The sequence below is a fragment of the Salvelinus fontinalis genome, chromosome 22 (assembly GCF_029448725.1).
Source record: "Salvelinus fontinalis isolate EN_2023a chromosome 22, ASM2944872v1, whole genome shotgun sequence".
Taxonomy (NCBI): Eukaryota; Metazoa; Chordata; class Actinopteri; order Salmoniformes; family Salmonidae; genus Salvelinus; species Salvelinus fontinalis.
Window position 1 is genome coordinate 33,582,199 of NC_074686.1, and position 25,362 is coordinate 33,607,560.

General features: G+C 44.2%; 1 protein-coding gene across 5 annotated transcripts in view; it reads right to left on the reverse strand.

Annotated features, from left to right (window-relative positions):
* Positions 1-25,362, reverse strand: part of LOC129820230 (CUB and sushi domain-containing protein 3-like) — an 805,004-nt gene that overhangs the window by 14,998 nt on the left and 764,644 nt on the right. For all 5 annotated transcript variants that reach the window (XM_055877256.1, XM_055877257.1, XM_055877255.1 and 2 more), the window contains 3 exons: positions 23,782-23,955; positions 15,417-15,490; positions 4,414-4,525 (listed from right to left, as the gene is read on the reverse strand). In XM_055877256.1, coding sequence (XP_055733231.1) covers positions 4,414-4,525; positions 15,417-15,490; positions 23,782-23,955 — 360 coding nt within the window. The remainder of the gene's footprint in view (positions 1-4,413; positions 4,526-15,416; positions 15,491-23,781; positions 23,956-25,362) is intronic.

The following is a 25,362-nucleotide window of genomic DNA, read 5'->3' on the forward strand; positions in this document are numbered from 1 at the left end:
TCTGCCCATAGTTGCAGCCTCCATCAAAGTTCTATTGAATTTTCTTTTCATTATTTTGCAAAGTCACTGGCTGGTATATGTCTTTCCTTCCTGACTTCACTTTTTGTATCCTGCAAGTGACTAGATGTGCTTACACCAAGTCTGCACTGATTCACTGGCTACCCAGAACCTTAGACAAACAGAACACTCTAAACACAAAGACACCTCCTACTGCTGCACTGTGTGTGTGAATACGACTGGTTACTTTCTCAGGGATGGATGGTTGCATTCTACACAGTCTACAGAGATGGCCTGGAGTTGAGTTGAGCAACCCAGAAAGGGTCAGATATGCACTGATGTGCTGTGGCAGTCTGCACAGAGTGAAAGAGAAGTGTGTGTGTGTGTGTGTGTGTACAGTGTGTGTGTGTGTTTACCTGTCACTGCCCCAACCCACCAACCCATGGAAGATCAAACAGCAGGAGATTCTCAGTCACTCAGCTAAGCCAGTGAACCACTTTCATCCATCTTTGATCAAAAGGGGCTGGGATTAGGTATGTGGAGGGAGCAATGCTCCAACTGACCCACCAATTCTCTTTTATTTTGGTGTATTTTTTGTGTGTGTGTATGTGTGTGTGTGTGTGTGTGTATGTGTATGCGGGTGTGTGTGTGTGTGTGTGTGTGTGTGTGTGTGTGTGTGTGTGTGTGTGTGTGTGTGTGTGTGTGTATGCGTGTGTGTGTATGTGTGTGTGTGTGTGTGTGTATATGTGTGTATGTGTGTGTGTGTGTATGTATGTGTGTGTATATGTGAATGCGTGTGTGTGTGTGTGTGTGTGTGTGTGTGTGTATGTGTGTGTGTGTGTATGTGTGTGTGTGTATGTGTGTGTGTGTGTATGTGTGTGTGTGTGTGTATGAGTGTATGTGTGTGTGTGTATGCGTGTGTGTGTATGTGTGTGTGTGTGTGTGTGTGTGTGTGTGTGTGTGTGTGTATGTGTGTGTGTGTGTGTGTGTGTGTGTGTGTGTGTGTGTGTATGTGTGTGTGTATGTGTGTGTATGTATGTGTGTGTATATGTGAATGCGTGTGTGTGTGTCTGTTGATGGGTCTCTTGATGATTAACAGTACAGGAGGTGGGGGGATATTTTGGGGCAGTGTGATAGCTGTTGGAGGTTATGGTGAGACTTAAGTATTCTTTTTTTGTTTATTCCAATATGAAAAGGGCTATGTATAGTTACTGAATATTACATTACACACTGTGAGTAATCCTACACATATTGTACTATATCAATGACATTTGTGTGACACTGGGTGTTGACATTTCTTCACACAATTGGCAGAATATAGGCTAATTACAGAAAGAGTGAAATGTAGTTATGAGTAAAGATGCTTGGAGTGAACAGCAATCTGACATTGGTAGCCATCTGTCAATGCTCTCTAAGTCAGCCATGAAACAAACTGGTTTAAGGGAGTTCACCCAGCTAGCACATAATGTTCTGAGGACGATATGTTTCTTAGAGCTTGGTGAGAGTGTGGTTTACTATGGCTATTTTGCATACAACCTTCCCACAACTTTCTGGGAATGGTGCAGAATAGTTACTTGGTTTTGGAACATTCTCAGCACATTTTAGGAACTTGACAAAAAAAACAAAAAAAAATCGTATTTCATTAATTTAACAGAATTTTCCCTAAAAGTTCAAACATGGTTACATTTCATTTCAATTTTAGTAATGTTCTATGAACGTTCTCGAACTGGTTTGACATTGGGAATGTTCTCAAATAGTTCAGAGAACGTTAAGATACAGCGTTCTTCTGTGGGAATTTCAGAACTTCAGCCTAACGTTTCCCACAGGTTTCTTTGTGGTTCTATTTAATTCATGTTCTCACATTGTTATGTTCTCACATCGTTCAGTTCTCAGCATTAACAAAACTCTATCTTCTATCTTGTTAAGTGTGTTCAGGTGTGTTGGCCAAGTCCACTAACTGGCAACACCTGATCTTAATGAGTGCTTGTTTCCTTTGAAATGGGGGTCTGTTTGAATAGACTAACATGTAAAAACATGGCATGCTAGCCTCCATCCTGGTGGCGCAGTGGACTAATTCCATGGACAGAGAACAGAAGATCATAGGTTTAAATCTCACTGACGCCGTGCCAAAGTAATAATACAACATTCTCAGAAACACCCTGCAACCTAAAAATGTACGTTTTCACATTCGTTCTCAGGACATTCAGTTTTACCAGTCAGGAAACTTATGGCTTCGTTCCTAGAACCTAATCGGAAACCAAAAACGTACGTTCCCACAACTTCCAAGGAACCAAATGTGCTAGCTGGGGCCTTTGATTGTATCTTCCCATGGCTGGGCAGACAGAGAGTGTGCATCCACTGCCACCCTGGCATTTCTTCTTCCATTTGACTGGAAATTATATCTGTATTCCAATAATTTTCTCATACAATACATTAATATTGCGGTAAGCCTATACTTAATTAGTGTATATAAATCATATTTTAACACCATTTTCTCATACTACTACTAAGTGCTATATCCTTATACTACTACTGTGCTATATCGTTATACTGCTAGATGGAGAGGGTGATGGGGGTGGGTGCTTTGCCATGGTGTGACGTGGGAGTGACGTGCATGTGTGAGTGGAGAGGGATGGAGACCGGCTGTATGGGGAGATAAGACCAGGGTTTGTCTTTCTCTCCTCCCTGCCTGGATGGGGACATTAACACTCCTGGGATAGGTGAGTGAGTGAGTGAGTGAGTGAGTGAGTGAGTGAGTGAGTGAGTGAGTGAGTGAGGGGGTGAGTGAGTGAGAGAGAGAGAGAGAGAGAGAGAGAGAGAGAGAGAGAGAGAGAGAGAGAGAGACAAAAAGAGACCACCACCACCATCCCCTCTATACCCCCCCATCACACCCCACTTTAACCTGCCACACCCTGCCTCACCCTATCCCCATAGAGGTAGCTGAGTGGATAAGACTACCCTGAGGGGGGCTGACTGACGATTCGTATGGATGGTTGCCTCCAAACGGCACCCTATCCCCTATATTGTGAACTACATTCTCCTATGGTCCCTGATCAAAAGTAGTGCCCTGTACGGGGGATGGGGGGCATTTGGGAGAGAGCCGATGTGAAGGTTAGGGTCTCTCCCGCTAGGCTAGGTCTCTGAGTCTACCTCCATAAAGATTATCTCTTCATGAGAATCATCCTTCCCCTCTGATATATCAGCTCACCTGCTGTGACGGTGAGAGTAGAAAATGATCCTTGCTGTTTCCAATAATGTGAATTAATTTTCAAAGTGGCAGTTATTAAATATGACCTTGAAGCTTGGCAGAGTGCGCTACTTTATCATTGAAAAAGTAATGAAGCCCTTTGGTTCGGTAGCAGGCGCTAACGGAGATAGTTGTGCCATGATCCTTCTAAGATCCTTGTTACCTAGGAAACAGCCAACTGCTCTTATGCAAGCAAAACTTTTTTCAAAACACCTGCATGTAATCACCCGCAAGACTCCTGTGCCTGACATAACAGATGTACTGTGTAATCCTCAAAGATATACAGTACAAGCCACACTTTCTGCGCGTCAGTACGGCAGAACGATGACAAACTAGTGTAGTTAGGACCACATCACGTCTCCCTCTCTCTCTCTCCCTCTTCTTACTCTTTGTGGCTAATTTGTAAAAAATTGTCAGTGGTTCCTAAGATGTGTTTATTTTACAGATGAACACGGTGATGTGGTCAGAGTGACATGTCACGGTCAGAGTGATGTCAGTGAGAATGGCCAGAAGTGACGGATATCATGGAGGACCCTAGCTAGAGTCGGGGATGGACTGACTATAGAAACAGAATCCTAGAATAGGTTGACCATAGAAACATAATCCTAGAATGGGCTGACCATAGAAATAGAATCATAGAACGGGTTGACGATATATACAATCCTATAATGGGTTGACCATAGAAATAGAATCCTAGAATGGCAGGACCATAAAAATATGATCCTAGAATGGGTTGACCATAGAACTAGAATCCTAGAATGGGTTTATCATAGAAATATAATCCTAGAATGGGATGACCATATAAATGCAATTATATAATGCGGGATTTTCCTATGATGATGTCATCATGGGCGTCAGAGGGTATAGCTACAGCAGTTGTTGTGACTAGGCATCACAGAGGGACAGTGTGGGGTGGTTCTCAAACCTCTTCTGGGGACCGTTCCATGTATTTGATCGATTCCACAGCTAGCACTCCTGATTCAACTAGTCAACTAGGTGAGTTAGTTCAGGGCTACAACAAATTGTGAAAATGTCTGAGGGTCCCCAGGAGAGGTTTGAGAACCACCCCCTCACTATACTGTCCCTCTATGACCCAGTCACAATAACGGCTGTGACAATACCCGTGACATCATCAGAACCACGGCAGTAGGGGGTGTGATGTGACTCACGGATACACTCTGGCTGGGAGCCGCTCCAGGTAAGGTCCGCCTGGCAGAGCCGGGTGGTGGAGCCCTGGAGCAGGTGACCCAGCTGGCACTGGAACGCCACCATGCTGCCCACCTGTGTTAGAGTAGAGAGACAACTGAGTGCACCTGCATTTCCAATAGGCGCAGGAGTAGAGAAACACAACACAACACAACACATACACACACACACACACACACACACTCACGCTTGAAGCCCAAAGTCCTTGGGCTTCAAGCGTGAGGAGTCAAGCTAGCTAGGAAAAGATCAGCGGGAGTATTCAGCGTGAGGGGTCAGGCTAGCTAGGAATAGAGCAGCGGGAGTATTCAGCGTGAGGGGTCATGCTACCTAGGAATAGAGCAGCGGGAGTATTCAGCGTGAGGGGTCAGGCTACCTAGGAATAGAGCAGCGGGAGTATTCAGCGTGAGGGGTCAGGCTAGCTAGGAATAGAGCAGCGAGAGTATTCAGCGTGAGGGGTCAGGCTAGCTAGGAATAGGGCAGCGGGAGTATTCAGTGTGAGGGGTCAAGCTAGCTGGGAATAGATCAGAGGGAGTGTTCAGCGTGAGGGGTCAGGCTAGCTAGGAATAGGGCAGCGGGAGTATTCAGTGTGAGGGGTCAAGCTAGCTGGGAATAGATCAGAGGGAGTATTCAGCGTGAGGGGTCAGGCTAGCTAGGAATAGAGCAGCGGGAGTATTCAGCGTGAGGGGTCAGGCTAGCTAGGAATAGAGCAGCGGGAGTATTCAGCGTGAGGGGTCAGGCTAGCTAGGAATAGGAGTGCTTCAATTTAAAGGCCAGTTTGATATCACCTTTGATGTTGCTATCAAACAAAGGCTGTGATGTACACACACGCGTCAACTCTTGAATCCCTATGAAAGGTTTCGTTTAAGCAGCATACATCAAACCAACACGTTCCCTGGTTCAGACTGATCACTGATGCCCTTTCAAAGAGCGACATATCAGATTAGCCCTTGTCAGCTCTTTTCAGCTCTCTCAGCCTTCCTCTGTTTGCATGTGTGTGTGTGTAGATGTGTGTGAGTCCATGCATGTGTGTGTGTGTGTGTGTGTGTGTGTGTGTGTGTGTGTGTGTGTGTGTGTGTGTGTGTGTGCATTCACGACTCTATGTGTGTGTGTGCGTGTCTATGTGTGTGACAGAGCCTGGGGAGTGAAATATGAAAACGTGTCATGGAATGACACAGTGGCTTCACACATTAATTGATTAACACGTCGTCCCCGGTGCTGAAACACAGTCTGACGAGTAATAAGACTCATGGCCTTATCTCTGGGATACAATATCTCCTTCACTTTGCTTCAATATCATTAGGCTGCAGCCAGCAAAGTCTCCTCTCCTCTCCTTCTCCTCCCCTGTCCCTCTCTCTCCCCATCTCTCTCTATCTATCTAATTTCTTAATCTCTCTCTCTCCCCCTCCCTCCCTCTCTCTCTCTATCTATCTCATTTCTTAATCTTTTTCTCCCTCTCTCTCTCTCTCTCTCTCTCTCTCTCTCTCTCTCTCTCCCTCCCGAGGGCGAGACAAATGATTTATGGGCGTGAAAGCCTGATATTTCACTGTTCTCTCTGAAGCCTGGGCATGACTTGACCCCAAATGTTACAATAAGGCTTGAATTCTTAATGCCAGCGCATTCTGGCAGGAACCCTTCCTCGCACTCCTCCTCTTCCTCCCTCTCACTCCATATTATATTTATCCCCTGACAAAAATATGAATAAAGTTCATTCCCGGCAAGAGCCCTCAAGCCCTTCTCTACCCCCTTCCTCCCTCTCACTGCTTTTCCCCTGGCGAAAATATTCCTAAAGTTCATTCATGTTACAAGACGCGGGAGCTCTTTTCCATGTCTTGACTTAATAAGGAGGAGCTACCGAAATAGCAATGAGAAATAACTCTCCCCTTCCCTTCTGTGTGTTCCGTGTTCCGTGAGTTCCATGTGTTCCATGTGTTCCGTGTGTTCCATGTGTTCCGTGTGTTCTTTGTGTTCTGTGTGTAACCATCTCCTTTATCTAGTGGTGGTCCACCAGCGTAGCTCTGAACACTGTATAATGTACTCGTGTTTACTGATACGTCTAGAATGGATTGATGATTTAGTACAATGTGCGCTAGATAGATGTATTCTATCTAATAGACTGTTTATGATGCAACAGAACCCCAGGACAGAAGGAAAACACTGTTGTCTGTGACTACATGCTGCTCTTCACTTTTATGTCATTTGATATTTGCTGCCTTTCTTTTTAATTCACAATTAGAGGCAAGCCATGCAGCAAATGTGTTTCTCTTTTCCCAGACAAATCATGGCAATTTGCCGTACAGTTTTGCCATTTATCAGTCCTAACAACGTAAACACAGATCTGTTGGTGGGGGAAAGTTGTAGCGTTTTAAGGCTCATTAGGGACATGGAACGGAGGAAGGACTGCTTGTGTTTACAGGTCCCGCTGTGTAGACACCATAGGACTCCAGAACGGTCAGAAACACACACACACACACACACACACATACACACACACACACACAAGGAAGCACAGATAGAAACATGGATGGAAGCATGCATATGCACATGCACGCACAAATATAATGGACGCACGCACACACAATGAAATAATAGCCACACAAATATGAACCCTTGTAAACACAACAGGGTTAGACTCTATTCTCAGCATCAAGCCTGTTTTCTAGCTTGCTCGTGATATTTGTGAACAGTAACGTACACCATGGTAAGGTGTTTCATAGCTTTTTTTTGTTCTTATATGCAAATGTCTTCTTCATCAGAAATATCCACCATCACCATGCTCATCATCATAATCATCATCATTCTATAGGTAGTCTTCGTTTGTCTTTTTGCTAGCTAGGGTCATCTACTTTAAGTGCTGCCTGTCTTCCCAGTAGCCTTCTTGGTGTGTGAACTGCTGACTGCTATTAACTTGCAGATGATTGTTGACACATCAAGAAGGATTAAGGGGCAGGGCAATTTGCAACTGTTGTTATCTTGGTAATCAGTGGCTGTATTGGAGGGGAGGGTGGTTTCTCCTCTCCGAAGCAATCAGCAATTAGTACAGGGAGGTGTGCTCTTCACCTCTGCAAGGCAATGGTCAAATGGTGTTAGTACTTCAGTCTCCCTTGTTTCCTCGGCTGTCAACGGCGGTCTCGTCGCAAAACTAAGGCCATCTCCAAAACAAAGATGGTTCTGAGGAGTTGTTCTGAGGAGTTGTTCTGAGGAGTTGTTCTGAGGAGTTGTTCTGAGGAGTTGTTCTGAGGAGTTGTTCTGAGGAGTTGTTCTGAGGAGTTGATCTGAGGAGTTGTTCTGAGGAGTTGTTTGAGAAAGGAAGGAGAGGAGGGCTTCACACCACTGTCTCACTTGAGTATCTTACCTAGTTATTTTCTGATGATCTAATTTTTCTCTTTTGCAGCCATGTGTGCGTTTTCTATACCTGTTCGTTCCTCTCCCTTTAGGCTTAACAGACACTCCCCACCCCTTGGCTGCAACTCTTTTAATTTAGTGTACCCTGCGCGCACAACATTTGGAATAACTGGGGCTTCATTTATCAATATTGCGTAGAAACTATTCTAAAATACTACTTACGAACAGAATTTATAATGTCTGTATGCATAGAAAAAGTGTACTTTATCAAACACTCCTATGAGAGTTACACACACCGGTAGGAGATAACCATTGATGAATATCAATTGTTCTCAGCCTCAGTGCTCATGCAGAATCTTGGCGATTTGCATTTCGAAACGCCCCTAATTAACCTTATATGGTCAATTCATCCCTTCAACCCATGGGGAATATACAATGCCGTACCATGACATACAACAGGACACCTAATTAAAAAACATGTTTCTGAGACTGAAATAGAGATGCTAGTGTCAGAGGTTGAGTACAACCAAAATGTTTTATTTGGTTCGCTCAGTTGTGACTTGACCAGTAAAAAGAGAAACATAGCTACAAAGAGAGGACTATTAGGACAATTGAAGTTACTTCAAATGATTAGACAACACTGACCAATAAGCCATCCATCCTCAACAGCTCCCTCCTGTAGGCATATAGGCCAACTATTGTTCTGCAGAATGAACGAGTTGTGAGTTCCACCTGGCCACCGCATTCAGTAGCATCTTTTGATCATCACTTAACCTGTCACCTGTACATTTAGAGGGGAAGACTTTTCTGTTCACATAGTTGAAATCCTTTTGGGATGGTTCTTTTATGTCGATGTGGGTGCCGTCTATTTCTCTATTCGTATTTGGGAATTCATTGATGGCATCATGTCAAAGAAACCCCTCTTGACTTCAACTTGTTGTGCAATCTTGTATTGAAATGGTATGTTACTGTTTGTTTTGGCTCATCAAGGGCTGTGAGATGCCGATCGGCAAGCTCCTGTTGAAAAGTGCCCGTTGCCAAAAACCCCAAGATGGATAGCACATGGTTGTGCACCGGAATGGCATGTGTTTCCTTTTTAAAGTAGGTCTCAAATCTTTGCAAAAATCCTATGAGATTGGTTTTGGGAAACGATATCTGATGAGACAATCTGTTCCCTCTGCGGAATGCAGCATGGGCCAAATCTTCCAACAGAGCAAGATCAGACATCCCTTTTTCGATTTCCCATTACCTCAGTCTTTTATAGTATGTCAACAATGGTTTGACTTTCAGATATGCCTTTTATTTAACAAATTATTGTACTTGATATGGATTATTATTGTAACAAATGCACTGATGTGGTCAAATTATATGATATTGCTAGCATGTCAAGATATAGTGCACTCATACTGGTGGCAGATAGCCTAGTGGTTAGAGTGTTGGGCTAGTAACCAAAAGGTTGCTGGATTGAATCCCCGAGCTGACAAGGTAAAAATCTGTCGTTCTGCCCCTGAACAAGGCAGTTAACCCACTGTTCCCCGGTAGGCCATCATTGTAAATAAGAATTTGTTCTTAACTGACTTGCCTAGTTAAATAAAGGTTCAATTTAAAAGAAAACATTCAAACATGTAAAGGCCTGATTGGTGGAGTGCTGCAGAGATGGTTGTCCTTCTGGAAGGTTCTCCCATCTCCAAAGAGGAACTCTGGACCTCTGTCAGAGTGACCATTGAGGTTTTTGGTCACCTCCCCTCCCCCGATTGCTCAGTTTTGGCCGGGCGGCCAGCTCTAGGAGGAGTCTTGGTGGATCCAAACTTCTTCTATTTAAGAATGATGGAGGCCACTGTGTTCTTGGGGACATTCAATGCTGCAGAAATGTTTTAGTACCCTTCCACAGATCTGTGCCTCAACTCAATCCTGTCTCGGAGCTCTACGGACAATTCCTTCAACCTCATGGCTTGATTTTTCTTTGACATGCACTGTCAACAGTGGGACCTTATATAGACAGATGTGTACCTTTCCAAATCATGTCCAATCAATTGAATTTATCACAGGTGGACTCCAATCAAGTTGTAGAAACATCTAAAGGGTAATCATGATGTGACAGGATGCACCTGACCTCAATTTCGAGTCTCATAGCAAAGTGTCTGAATACTCATGTTTGTTTTACCGTTATTTTACCAGGTAAGTTGACTGAGAACACGTTCTCATTTGCAGCAACGACCTGGGGAATAGTTACAGGGGGGAGGAGGGGGATGAATGAGCCAATTGTAAACTGGGGATTATTAGGTGACCATGATGGTTTGAGGGCCAGATTGGGAATTTAGCCAGGACACCGGGGTTAACACCCCTACTCTTACGATAAGTGCCATGGGATCTTTAATGACCTCAGAGAGTCAGGACACCCGTTTAACGTCCCATCCGAAAGACGGCACCCTACACCGTGTAAATAATGTATTTTTGTGGGAAAAAATTCAAAACATTCAAAAAACTGTTTTTGCGTTGTCATTGTGGGGTATTGTGTGTAGATTGATGACAATTTTTATTTTATTTAATACATTTTAGAATAAGGCTGTAACATAACAAAATGTGGAAAAAGTGAAGGCGTCAGAATACAAAAAATGTAGCCTTTATTTAACTAGGCAAGTCAGTTAAGAACAAATTCTTATTTACAATGACAGCTCACACGAGCCAAACCCAGATGACGCTGGGCCAATTGTGCACCGCCCTATGGGACTTTAGATTTGAACCAGGGTGACGCCTCAAGCACTGAGATGCAGTGTCTTAGACCGCTGCGCCACTCGGGAGCCTTTATGGTACAGTGGCCAGACGGAAGCCACTCCTCAGTAAAAGGAACATGACAGCCCACTTGGAGTTTCCAAATGGCACCGAAAGGACTCTCAGACCATGAGAAACAAGATTCTCTGGTCTGATGAAACCAAGATTGAACTCTATGGCCTGAATGCCAAGCATCACATCTGGAGGAAACCAGGCACCGCTCATCACCTGGCCAATACCATCCCTACGGTGAAGCATGGTGGTGGCAGCATCATGCTGTGGAGATGTTTTTCAGCGGTAAGGACTGGAAGACTAGTCAGGATCGAGGGAAAGATGAATGGAGCAAAGTACAGAGAGATCCTTGATGAAAATCTGCTCCAGAGCACTCAGGACCTCAGACTGGGCCGAAGGTTCACCTTCCAACAGGACAACGACCCTAAGCACACAGCCAAGACAACGCAGGAGTATCTTCGGGACAAGTCTCTGAATGTCTTTGAGTGGCCCAGCCTGTAACGTGTACGCTAAGACTCAGGAAGCAAGTACAGGGAGTACATGTAACAAATAACGGAACATGGAACAAAACAAGAAACACGAGTAGCGTACAGACATGAACCACAGAAACAGAATCAATAACACGTGTGGAAAGAACCAAAGGGACTGACAGATATAGGGGAGGTAATCAGGAAGGTGATGTAGTCCAGATGAGTCTCATGAGGCGCAGGTGCGCGTAACGATGGTGGCAGGTGTGCGTAATAATGAGTAAACTGGCGACGTCGAGCGCCAGAGAGGGGGAGCGGGAGTAGACGTGACAGTACCCCCTCCCTTCAACATATATTTTCCCCATGCTATGCTTGTCAAGCAGTTCCCTTATTCCACCACTTGTCATGGCTGTGCATAAATTTACATACACTCAAAATGATCCCACTCATGGTTTACGCACAGATGGATAATGGCACCGGAGGAGATGGCTGCCATTTTACGGTTCCCTAACCAATTGTGCTATTGTGTGTGTTTTTTCGCATAATTTTTTATTAGAAAACGTATGTTTCTGTTATTTTTTTAAACTTGTCTATTTTTTACTTAACACACATTTTTTCTTAAAACTGCATTGTTGGTTAAGGGCTTGTAAGTAAGCATTTCACTGTAAGGTCTACACCTGTTGTATTTGGCGCATGTGGCAATATCATTTTTTAGATTTGTGCCGACGCATTATTTATAAATGAGGCTCCTAGTAGTGTTTGAAACTGCCGATCTGTGGTCAAGAATGCTGAGTTCATCTCACCCTATGCTACCCTTCAGTCCCTTGACATTTTGGCCCTGACGGGGACATGGACCACCCCAGAGAACACTGCTTCTCCAGCTACTCTCTCCATCTGACTACGTTTTCTTTCATAGTCTGAGAGCATCTGGTCGTCGCAGTGGTGGCACAGGGCTACTAATTTCTCTTAAGTGGAGATTTTCTATTTTCTCCCTCTCTCACCTGTCCATCTCCTCATTTTAATCCCATGTTATCACTGTCACTTGTCCACTCAAGCTTAACATTAGCATCATATATCGTCCACCAGGTGCCCTTGGAGAGTTCCTCAATGAGCTTGATACCTTGATAAGCTCATTTCCTGATGATGGCTCACTGTTCTTCGTACTTGGCAACTTCAACCTCCTGACATCTGCCTTGAATTAATTTATTTCCAAATCTTTCCTTCCCCTTCTTGCCTCTTTTGACCTCCCCTTTTCCCAGTCCTTTCCCACTCACAAGGCAGGCCATACGCTTGGCCTTATCTTTACGAGAGGTTGCTCGCCTACTAATCTCACTGCAACCCCCCTCCAGGTCTCCTTGTCCTCCAACCCTAGCCACTCAGAAGCTACCCAGAGGGTCATGCACCATCGCAATCGTCATTCTCTCTCCCACTACTCCTCACTACTCCTTCTATCCTATCATCTCTCCCTTCTGCTAAATTCTTCTCCCTCCTGATTCTGCCTCTTCGACCCCATTCTCCTCCCTTTCCGCATCCTTTGACTCTCACTGTCTCCTTTCCTCCTGGACGGCTCGGCCCTCCCCTCCTGCTCCGTGGCTGAGGGACCCATTGAGAGTTTACAGAACAGGGCTGCGGGCAGCTGAGCCAAAATGTTCTCATCCTCATAGATCTATCTGCTGCCTTCGCCACATGAACCATCAGATCCTCCTGTCTACCCTCTCAGGACTGGGAGTCTCAGGCTCTGAACACTCTTGGATAGCATCCTAAATGGTATGCTGCTCCTACCAGGTGACGTGGAGAGGATCTGTTTCTGCACCACGTACTCTCACTACTGGTGTCCCTCAGGGCTTAGTTCTAGGCCCTCTCCTCTTCTCTCTTTACACCAAGTCACTCGGCCCCATTATATCCTCACATGGTGTCTCCTAACATTGCTATGTGGATGACACTCAACTACTTTTCTCCTTCCCCCCCTTCTGACACCCAAATGGCAACAGGCATCTCTGCTTAGATGTCGGCTCAAGCTCAACCTTGACAAGGCGTAGCTGCTGTTCCTACCGGGGAAGACTTGCCCGCTCCAAGACTCTCCATCCCAGAGTACAAAGAACCTTGGCGTGAACCTGGACAACACCCCTGTCATTCTCTGCAAACATCAAAGCAGTGACTGCAGGTTCATGCTCTAAAACATCCGTAGAGTATGACCATACTTCACACAGGAAGCGGTGCAGGTCCTATTCCAGGCACTTGTCATCTTCCGTCTGGAGTGCTGCAACTCGCTGTTGGTTGGGCTCCCCGCTGTGCCATCAAACCCCTGCAACTTATCCAGAATGCTGCAGCTCGCTTGGTGTTCAACCTTCCCAAGTTTCCCCATATCACCCCGCTCCTCCGCACACTCCTGAAGCTAGGAGAGCAGAGACCATGCCCGTCTTCCAAAAACATCTACCTCTTCAAAGAGTGTTCAAAAACTTTGTGCATCGGTATCACTTGCTGTGCGGTAGTAGAGAGAACAGTCTATGACTTGTGTGGCTAGAGTCTTTGACAATTTTTAGGGCCTCCCTCTGGCATCGCCTGGTATATAGAGGTCCTGGATGGCAGGGAGCTTAGCTGTTAAACGTTTTGAGGATCTGACTGCCCATGCCAAATCTTTTCAGCCTCCTGAGGGGGCTCATACCCTCTTCACGACTGTGTTGGTGTGTGTGGACTATGATAATTCCTTAGTGATGTGGATACCGAGGAACTTGAAGCGCTTGACCTGCCCTGTGGACGAGGGTGTGCTCGGCCCTCCGTTTCCTGTAGTCCAAGATCCTTTGTCTTGCTGACGTTGAGGGAGAGGTTGTTGTCCTGGCACCACACCGCCAGGTCTCTGGCCTCCTCCCTGTAGGCCGTCTCATCATCATCAGTGATAAGGCCTACCACCGTCGTGTCATCTGCAAACTTAATGGGTGAACAGGGAGTACAGGAGGGGACTAATCACACCACCTGAGGGGCCCCCGTGTTGAGGGTCATCGTGGCAGATGTGTTGTTGCCTATCCTCACCACCTCGGGGCGGCCTGTTCGGAAGTCCAGGATCCAGTTGCAGAGGGAGGTGTTTAATTAGCTTAGTGATGATATGTGGTTGTCCCCCCTAGCTATCTAAAGATGAATGCACTAACTAACTGTAAGTCACTCTGGATAAGAGTGACTGCTAAATGGCTAAAATGTAATTTTTTGGGACCATGATTGACATGATATCATCGTCATTGACACTATCAGCATCACAGTAATGATTGTCTCTGCTCAGACATTACATGCAGAGATCTGAAATTTAAAGAAGTCAAATGCCAGAGGGAATTTGCATACAAGTAATGAACATATTCATTGCCTCATTTGCATATCATTAGCCAAGGAAAATGCCCCAATGAGAAAGGTACGTGTAATGTAACTTTGTCATTGTCTCTAAACCAATCTTGCCATTCAGTCACAATTTATAATTCTTATTTTCAGTGTAACAAGGCCTTGTCGAGAAAGTATGAGACAAAAAAAGTATATATATATATATATATATATATGTTTTTACCACATGCGCTTAGTGTGTGAATGAGAGCCTTGAAGTATCGCTAACACTTCAGAACTTCCTACGCCACACATTCACAGACAGTACATTAACAGAGTATCTTCAGCAGGCAATCTGAGTGTCATATGGTCATGGCAGAGTCCCGAATGGAACCAAATTCCAATATAGTCCCTTTGGGCCCTGGTCAAAAGTAGTGCACTACATATGGAATAGGGTGAGGCCCCTGGGCAAAAGTAGTGCACTACATATGGAATAGGGTGAGGGCCCTGGTCAAAAGTAGTGCACTACATATGGAATAGGGTGAGGGCCCTGGTCAAAAGTAGTGCACTACATATGGAATAGGGCGAGGGCCCTGGTCAAAAGTAGTGCACTACATATGGAACAGGGTGAGGGCCCTGGTCAAAAGTAGTGCACTACATATGGAATAGGGTGAGGGCCCTGGTCAAAAGTAGTGCACTACATATGGAATAGGGTGAGGGCCCTGGTCAAAAGTAGTGCACTACATATGGAATAGGGTGAGGGCCCTGGTCAAAAGTAGTGCACTACATATGGAATAGGGCGAGGGCCCTGGTCAAAAGTAGTGCACTACATATGGAACAGGGTGAGGGCCCTGGTCAAAAGTAGTGCACTACATATGGAATAGGGTGAGGGCCCTGGTCAAAAGTAGTGCACTACATATGGAATAGGGTGAGGGCCCTGGTCAAAAGTAGTGCACTACATATGGAATAGGGTGAGGCCCCTGGTCAAAAGTAGTGCACTACATATGGAATATGATGCTATTTTGGACGTAACCAATGATTTTGAGTGTGGGACGTTATCTCCTTACCTTGAAGCCATAGGTTCTGTTCAGAGAACCATAGCGAGGTGTCCCTGGGTTCTCACAGGTAGTACGGGTCGGTTCTAAGGAGAACAAAAGAAAGGAACATTTGTATAACAGTATCTTAGAGACCTATAGACTATATACCTATAGACAGTATCACTGGCTGGGGGTCCAGCCTATGCAGGCACTTGAAACTTACAGTCTGCCTCACAAATGGAACCCTATTCCCTTTATAGTGCACTATGTTTGACCAGTGTCCATAGGACTCTGGTCAAAAGTCTTGGACTAAAAAGGGAGGCATTTGGGACACAGTCACATCCACATAAAACAGCTATAGTTCCCATAATGATTCAACATAGCTTACTGCAGTGATACCCAGCCTACAACTGAGTTATGTGTGTGTTTGTGTGCATACGTGAGTGCTTATGAAGGTGGCTCAGAAATTAAATTCTTCCCGAGTGTGTTTACGTAAGTGCAGCAGTGTAGTCACTGTAGTCACATAACAACCAGACAGCAAGATAGTCTTTAATAGGCTAGGCAGAAGACCCAGCAGGGGGCAGTCTTACGGCAGCGGCGCAGCAGCGTCGGGCCCAGCTGTGAGGCTGTGTGGAGGGAAGCAGCATCATTAGGATGTAGAGGACATCCTCGGCCTGACGCATAGACTTGGATTCAATGCAGCCTCAGAAAATGACAGCAGCACACACTACCACCACAGCCAGCCTAGTTAACCCACACAGCAACGTGCCATAACTTACACCATCGCAGCTTCCTCCTCTACTGGATGACAACATAATCAAACAGAAATGCAGTCTGGGGAAATGTTTGTGTGAACTAAACATGATGGAGGGAAAACCGTAGTTTGTGTCTGTATCAAACAAGGCCTGTCTGCACATACCTCATTTTGGTTCAATGACATATACATACCCCCCCCCCCCCCCCTACAGACCCACACACTCAGACTCAGTCACTCACATATTAATAACGCCCCGCCCTGCACCTCCCCATTCACTCCACACACACTCGAAATAGGCATATCTGATCCCAAGCAATTCTCATCATCCCGAGAGGTCCGTCTTGGAATATATGACATTTCATGAACACTACCCTACATATTTCTGAACACAGTATTTATCCTGTCATGTCTGTGTGGATATGTGTACTCAAACAATATGTGTTTCATTGAATGATGTGGTAACATTATCTGAGACTCCTTTGTCAATGTCTTATTGAAATCAGTTAATTAGCTAGTCTTAAAACGAGCCCCAAAATGTTTTATCTTTTTTCTTCATTTTCTTGACCCTGTTTTCTCCCCAATTTCCTGGTATCCAATTGGTAGTTACAGTCTTGTCTCATCGCTGCAACTCCCGTATGGAGAGGCGAAGGTCGAGAGCTGTGCGTCCTCCAAAACACAACCCAACCAGGCCGCACTGCTTCTTGACACAATGCCCACTTAACCCAGAAGCCAACCGCACCAATGTGTGGGAGGAAACACCTGGCGACCGTGTCAGCGTGCATTGCGCCCAGCCCGCCACAGGAGCTGCTAGTGCGCGTTGGTTCAAGGACATCCCTGCCGGCCAAAATCTGGGCCAATTGTGCGCTGCCCAATGGGTCTCCCGGTCACGTCCGGCATGCAACAGAGCCTGGACTTGAACCCAGAATCTCTAGTGGCACAGCTAGCACTATGATGCAGTGCCTTAGACCACTGCGCCACTCGGGAGGCCAGCCCCAAAATTTACCGCATTTCAGCATGACACCCCTATAGGTCAATCACATCTGATCATTGAAACTCATGGATTTTTCAGTGTTCCTGTTTTGTGACACGTCAATTAATCACATCTCTATTATTTGACTCATTCTACATTTTGTTGTGTTACAGCCTGAATTTAAAATGGATTCAATGTAGATGCTCGTGCCGTGGGGGAGATCTTTCTTGGGCTATACTCAGCCTTGTCTCAGGGTAGTAAGTTGATGGTTGAAGATATCCCTCTACTGGTGTGGGGGCTGTGCTTTGGCAAGGTGGGTGGGGTTATATATCCTGCCTGGCTGGCCCAGTCTGGGGATATCGTTGGACGGGGCCACAGTGTCTCCCGACCCCTCCTGTCTCAGCCTCCAGTATCTATGCTGCAATCGTTTATGTGTCGGGGGGCTAGGGTCAGACTGTTATATCTGGAGTATTTATCCTGTCTTATCCGGTATCCTGTGTGAATTTAAGTATGCTTCCTCTAATTCATTCTCTCTCACTCTCTTTCTCTCGGAGGACCTGAGCCCTAGGACCATGCCACAGGACTACCTGGCCCGATGACTCCTTGCTGTCCCCAGTCCACCTGGTCGTGCTGCTGCTTCAGTTTCAAATGTTATTCCTGCGGCTATGGAACCCTGACCTGTTCACCGGACGTGCTACCTTGTCCCGGACCTGCTGTTTTCGACTCTCTCTCTCTACCGCACCTGCTGTCTCTAACTCTGAATGATCGGCAATGAAAAGCCAACTGACATTTACTCCTGAGGTGCTGACCTGTTGCACCCTCTACTGCCACTGTGATTATTATTATTTGACCCTGCTGGTCATCTATGAACGTTTGAACATCTTGGCCATGTACTGTTATAATCTCCACCCGATAGAGCCAGAAGAGGACTGGCCACCCCCTCAGAGCGTGGTTCTTCTCTAGGTTTCTTCCTAGGGTCCTACCTTTTTAGTGAGTTTTTCCTAGCCATCGTGCTTCTACATCTGCATTGCTTGCTGTTTGGGGTTTTAGGCTGGGTTTCTGTATAGCACTTTGTGACATCGGCTGATGTAAAAAGGGTTTTATAAATACATTTGATTGATTGATTGATGTTTTGTCCTTGGGCTACACACAATACCCCCATAATGTCAAAGTGGAATTATGCTTTTCTACATTTTTACAAATTAATAAAACCTTAAAAGCTGAACTGTCTTGCGTCAATAAGTATTCAACCCTTTTGTTATGGCAAACCTATATAAGTTCAGGAGTTAAACATTGGCTTAAGAAGTCACATAATAAGTTGCATGGACTCACTGTGTGCAATAATAGTGTTTATCATGATTTTTGAATGACTTTTTACCCCACATATACAATTATCTGTAAGGTCCCTCAGTCGAGCAGAGAACTTCAAATAGCGATTCAACAACAAAGACCAGGGAGATTTTCCAATGCATCGCAAAGAAGGGCACCTATTGGTAGATGGGTAAAAAAAAAGTAGACGCTGAATATCCTGGTGAAGTCATTAATTACACTTTGGATGTAACACCCAGTCACTACAAAGATACAGGCGTCCTTCCTAACTCAGTTGCCAGAGAGGAAGGAAACATCTCAGGGATTTCACCATGAGGCCAATGGTGACTTTAAAACTGAGCTTAATGGCTGTGATAGGAGAAAACTGAGGCTGGATCAAACACATTGTAATTATTCCACAATACTAACCTAATTTACAGTGAAAAGAAGGAAGCCTCACAGCTGCAATGGCGGCCAAAGCTGCTTCAAAGTATTGACCCAGGGGTGTGAATACTCAGGGGTGTGAATACATGAGATATTTCTGTATTTAATTTTCAATCAAATGTCTAAAGGCATCTTTTCACTTTGTCACTATGGAGTATTGTGTGTAGATGGGTGAGAAAAAAATATTTCATCCATTTTGAATTCAGGCTGCAACACAACAAAATGTGGAATAAGTCAAGAGGTATGAATAGTTTCTGAAGGCACTGTAGTTTACAAATTACAAAATAACATTTTGGTTGCCTTACCCTGTAAGCAGTCTATGGACAAGGTATGACAGCAATCCATGACTTGGTTGAGTTTCTCTGGAACATTTACATTTGTGCTACAAATGCTAAAATGTTAGTATGTGGAAACTAAACCAAAGCATGGATTTCTGTCATACCGTGTCCATAGACTACTTAGAGGGAAAGGAAACCAATATGTAATTTTATCATTTGAATGAACTATCCATTGTATTTAAATAGATAACAATTGACTTGTTGCTAATGGTCTAATAATCCAGTGACAAGTGTGCCAATGACTTGAATATTCAATTAGTGAAATTAAGACCGTTTAGTCATATTGATGTGAGGACTTCTATTGAATGTCTCCTTCAGGGACCTGGAGCTTAACCAGGTCAGTATTCAGGAGGCTGACAGACAATAGATATATATATATTTACAGATATGTAGACAGCAGGTAAGGTTTGGATGACAGGAAAGGGAGGGTATTAAACACATACAGTATGTATATGTGTAACTATGAAGCCTAGGGGCCGGTTTTCCGGACACAGATTACGTCAGAGTCCCAAATGGCACCATATTCCCTATATGGTGCACTATTTTTGACCAAGGTCCATAGAGCTCTAGTCAAATGAAATGTACTACACTGAGTGTACAAAGCAGTAAGAACCCCTTCCTAATATTGAGTTGCACTCCCCCCCCCCTTTTTTCCCTCAGAACAGCCTCAATTCGTCAGGGAATGGACTCGACAAGGTGTCTAAAGCATTCCATAGACTCCAATGCTTCCCACAGTTGTATCAAGTTGGCTGGATGTCCTTTGGGTGGTGGACCATTCTTGATACACATGGGAAACTGTTGAGTATGAAAAACCCAACATCATTGCAGTTCTTGACACAAATGGTGTGCCTGGAACCTACTACCATACCCCGTTCAAAGGCACTTAAATCTTTTGTCTTTCTTATTCACCCTCTGAATGGCACACATACACAAACCATGTCTCAATTGTCTCAAGGCTTAAAAATCCTTCCTCAACCTGTCTCCTCCTTTCCATCTACACTGATTGAAGTCGATTTAACAAGTGACATCAATAAGGGATCATAGCTTTCACCTGGATTCACCTGGTCAGTTTATGTCATGGAAAGAGCAGGTGTTCTTAATGTTTTGTACACTCAGTGTATATACAAAATACGCTGCCATTTGGTACAAATTCCATTTGACAATTTCAATTGAACATAAGCCTACATATTTACCCTTAGACTAAAAAAGTGTCTGGGAAACTGGCCCTAAATCTATCCAGATTGTGTGGTTGGTTCTTTAAAAAGGCCTGTGGATCAATACCCACCACAACTCTCTGAGTCATCACACGGATGCTGCTGCCTTTCTCACTATAAAGGGATCTGAGATATTTTGAGAAGGTTATTTCTCTGCGTCAGGAGATGCTAAAACTCCTACTGGTTATTTCTCTGCGTCAGGAGATGTTCAAACTCCTACTGGTTATTTCTCTGCGTCAGGAGATGCTAAAACTCCTACTGGTTATTTCTCTGCGTCAGGAGATGTTCAAATCCCTACTGGTTATTTCTCTGCGTTAGGAGATGCTAAAACTCCTACTGGTTATTTCTCTGCGTTAGGAGATGCTAAAACTCCTACTGGTTATTTCTCTGCGTTAGGAGATGCTAAAACTCCTACTGGTTATTTCTCTGCGTCAGGAGATGCTAAAACTCCTACTGGTTATTTCTCTGAGTCAGGAGATGTTCAAACCCCTACTGGTTATTTCTCTGAGTCAGGAGATGTTCAAATCCCTACTGGTTATTTCTCTGCGTCAGGAGATGCTAAAACTCCTACTGGTTATTTCTCTGCGTCAGTAGATGTTCAAATCCCTACTGGTTATTTCTCCGCGTTAAGTGTTGAATTATTTAACCAGCTACTGTACTGCCAGGTTCTGTCACAAATGGCACCCTATTATCTCTATAGTCAAAGATGATCTATTATATTAATAGCACCCTATTCTCTCTATAGTCAAAGATGATCTATTATATTAATGGCACCCCATTCTCTATATAGTCAAAGATGATCTATTATATTGAGAAGATAGCTAAGTGGCTGCTCTAACAATGGAAATACATGATTGAAGATAGGCGAGATCAGGTAGGACCATTCTAGCGAATGAGAGGGCAGATACACCTTGCCGGAATGCATCCACGTATCACTACATTTCTAACAGCCTAACTTCAATTAGATCAAATAAACCTCACGTAATTCAACACTCTCATAGACCTCCATACAAAAAAACAGCTCATCTCACCTGGATAGATTTTGGCCAGAAGTAGTGCACTACTTTTGACCAGGGCCCATACAGAATAGGGTGCCGTTTGGGACGCAATCCCAGACTCTTTAGGAAGACAGACTCATGTGCAGTATAACCCTGGTTTTCCAGACCAGACAATAAGCACTAATTAAGGTGAAAGCAGAAGTATAGAATCTATATGCTCTGGGACAGTAATAACAGTATAGAATCTATATGCTCTGGGATAGTAATAACAGTATAGAATCTATATGCTCTGGGATAGTAATACTAATATAGAATCTATATGCTCTGGGATAGTAATAATAATATAGAATCTATATGCTCTGGGACAGTAATAACAGTATAGAATCTATATGCTCTGGGACAGTAATAACAGTATAGAATCTATATGCTCTGGGATAGTAATAACAGTATAGAATCTATATGCTCTGGGATAGTAATACTAATATAGAATCTATATGCTCTGGGATAGTAATAATAATATAGAATCTATATGCTCTGGGACAGTAATAACAGTATAGAATCTATATGCTCTGGGACAGTAATAACAGTATAGAATCTATATGCTCTGGGACAGTAATAACAGTATAGAATCTATATGCTCTGGGATAGTAATAATAATATAGAATCTATATGCTCTGGTACAGTAATAACAGTATAGAATCTATATGCTCTGGGACAGTAATAACAGTATAGAATCTATATGCTCTGGGACAGTAATAACAGTATAGAATCTATATGCTCTGGGATAGTAATAATAATATAGAATCTATATGCTCTGGGACAGTAATAACAGTATAGAATCTATATGCTCTGGGACAGTAATAACAGTATAGAATCTATATGCTCTGGGACAGTAATAGCAGTATAGAATCTATATGCTCTGGGATAGTAATAATAATATAGAATCTATATGCTCTGGGACAGTAATAACAGTATAGAATCTATATGCTCTGGGATAGTAATAACAGTATAGAATCTATATGCTCTGGGATAGTAATACTAATATAGAATCTATATGCTCTGGGATAGTAATACTAATATAGAATCTATATGCTCTGGGATAGTAATACTAATATAGAATCTATATGCTCTGGGATAGTAATAACAGTATAGAATCTATATGCTCTGGGATAGTAATACTAATATAGAATCTATATGCTCTGGGATAGTAATACTAATATAGAATCTATATGCTCTGGGATAGTAATAACAGTATAGAATCTATATGCTCTGGGATAGTAATAACAGTATAGAATCTATATGCTCTGGGATAGTAATACCGATATAGAATCTATATGCTCTGGGATAGTAATAATAATATAGAATCTATATGCTCTGGGATAGTAATAACAGTATAGAATTAGAACTTTCCAATTTGTAAGTCGCTCTGGATAAGAGCGTCTGCTAAATGACTTAAATGTAAATGTAAATGTATATGCTCTGGGACAGTAATAAAAGTTGATATGACAAGGTGCTCTTCGGTTTTCCCAGGCTTGTAGCTTTAACAAAGGAATTGGGGGCTAAACTTGTAGAATATAAAAAACCACAAAATCACTCTTATCAGGTAGTTAAAACAACTATATTGAGTTGACATGTCCATCTAGCAAAGTTAAAAACAATGCAAACAAGTTTGAGTTTGTTGTGTCCTATTTTTGGTGCGTTTGTTCAGTCTCCCAAATTCCTTACTCTTCATGAAAAGAATGTCGTACGTTACATCACTGAAAATAGAAACTTCTGTCTAGCTAGACAATGATACCAGCCAGCTCTGAAGGCTAGGGCCAGGAGAATGTCACTAACGTGTTCCCCTGATGGAACTGAATCCCCCTACAGCCATTTCATATCTGGGCTCTTCTCCTGTGATATGTGCGCTCCCTTTAAAAGGAATGACCCTGCCTTTTCTGGAATGATCTCATCAATAAGAGATGTGTCGAGGTTTGTGCAGTGTATCAAATTGGCACCCATATAGTGCACTATGTTTGATCTGGGCCCATAGGGCTCTGGTCAAAAGTAGTGCACTATATAGGTTAAAGGAAGTTCCATTTGAGACGCATCCTTGGTATAAGTAGGGTGGCCTGGGTATAGCCTTTGTGTCAGAGGGAGGACATTGTTGTTTGACGTTATTAAATACTACAAGCTGTGCTTTAAGGCAAATAACGCTGGAAAGATGTTAGAGACGAACTCCCCAGGAATAAAGAGAAGCGCACGCACACACACACACACACACACACACACACACACACACACACACACACACACACACACACACACACACACACACACACACACACACACACACACACACACACACACACAGAGTAGATGCTTACCTATACAGCGAGGCTGGAACCCGCTCCAGGAGCCGTCGGCCTGGCACAAGCGTGTAGTGGAGCCCACCGGGATATAGGGGGCGCTACAGCTGAACGACACCTCTGACTGATAGATGAAGCTGAGGCCCTCTCTGGAGCCATAGGCAGGCACACCAGGGTCCCCACAGAACTTGGCTACAACAACAGCAGAGCAAGAAGAGCAGATCAAAATGAGCATGAAAAACCCCCACACAGGAACAATGTTACTGTGTTTTCCCCCCAGTGCAGATTTTATTGAAGAGAGTGAGAAATCTGACCAGATCGAATCAGAAACAACAAAAAACACACAGGATCCATGTCATTGAACTCCTCCTGCCACAGTATCTCTCTGTGATCCTTACAGATCGAAATGAACATTCCAGAAATACACAAGAGCAATGTTAGCCAGTTTTTGCCCCAGTGAGGGTTAGATTGAATTTCTGACACAGTATATTGTTGTATCTGTGATCCTGGCAGGCACTAGTGGAGGAGAAGACGGAGTTTTACAGACCAGACTAACATGAATGACATCGTCCCTCAAAGGGCTCAAAGCGGTCATTGAGCACTGACCATCAGTGGCTGTCCAGCAAACACTTGGTCTGTCCAGGAAGAATCAATAATAGATGTGGCCTTCACACTCCGCCGATACATTATAAATGTGCCAAACAAGACTCCCTCTCTTACTGTCTGGGAACTAGGAGGACTACAAACTTGACTTTTTCTTGATGAATAATAGATACGCTGTCAAGATATAAAAAAGAGAGGAAGAGCGAGTAGAGAACAGAGCGAGTGGTTGAGAGAGCAGAGAGAGCAGAGAACAGAGACGTAGAGAGAGAGAGAAGAAGATAAGAAGAAGAAGAACAAAAAGAAGTGTGCTGCCTGCAAGATTACAAAGTCACAGGCAGCCAATCTTTAGTTCATTCCCATTGGAGCCAAAGTTTCTGTAGCCTCTGCTGCTGCTATACATGCTTCAGTGTTCTGAAGGGTGAAGACTTAGAACTACTGTACCTTGTGGACCTTTTAACCTGCTCCCCCCTCCACCTCCTCCTCCCTTCACCCCCTTCACCTCCTCCTCCTCCCCTTCACCCCCTCCACCTCCTCCTCCTCCCCTCCACCTCCTCCTCCCTTCACCTCCTCCTCCCCTTCACCCCCTCCTCCTCCCATTCACCCCCTCCTCCTCCCATTCACCCCCTCCACCTCCTCCTCCTCCCCTCCACCTCCTCCTCCTCTTCACCCCCTCAAAATCCTGCTCCTCCCCTCCACCCTTCCTCCTTTCCGCCCGATCACGTTTGAAGCTCTGCCTGATGACCCACTCGGGCAGGCAGTTAAGAACTCAATAATGATGGGCAGATGACCCCCTCTGTTCCTCACTCACTCTCTCTGTCATATGGAGACGGACAGAAAGGGTACGGCTAAGTGACAAGTAGGTAAACTAAACACTGAGTCGGGTGGGTGAATTATGATTCCCTGGGTCTCTTTCTGTATAGAGACAATTCTCTAGGTGTAGAATTGATGGTTTGGTCCTCTGATGTTCAAATAGTCCTTCTTAATAAGTCTCTGAGT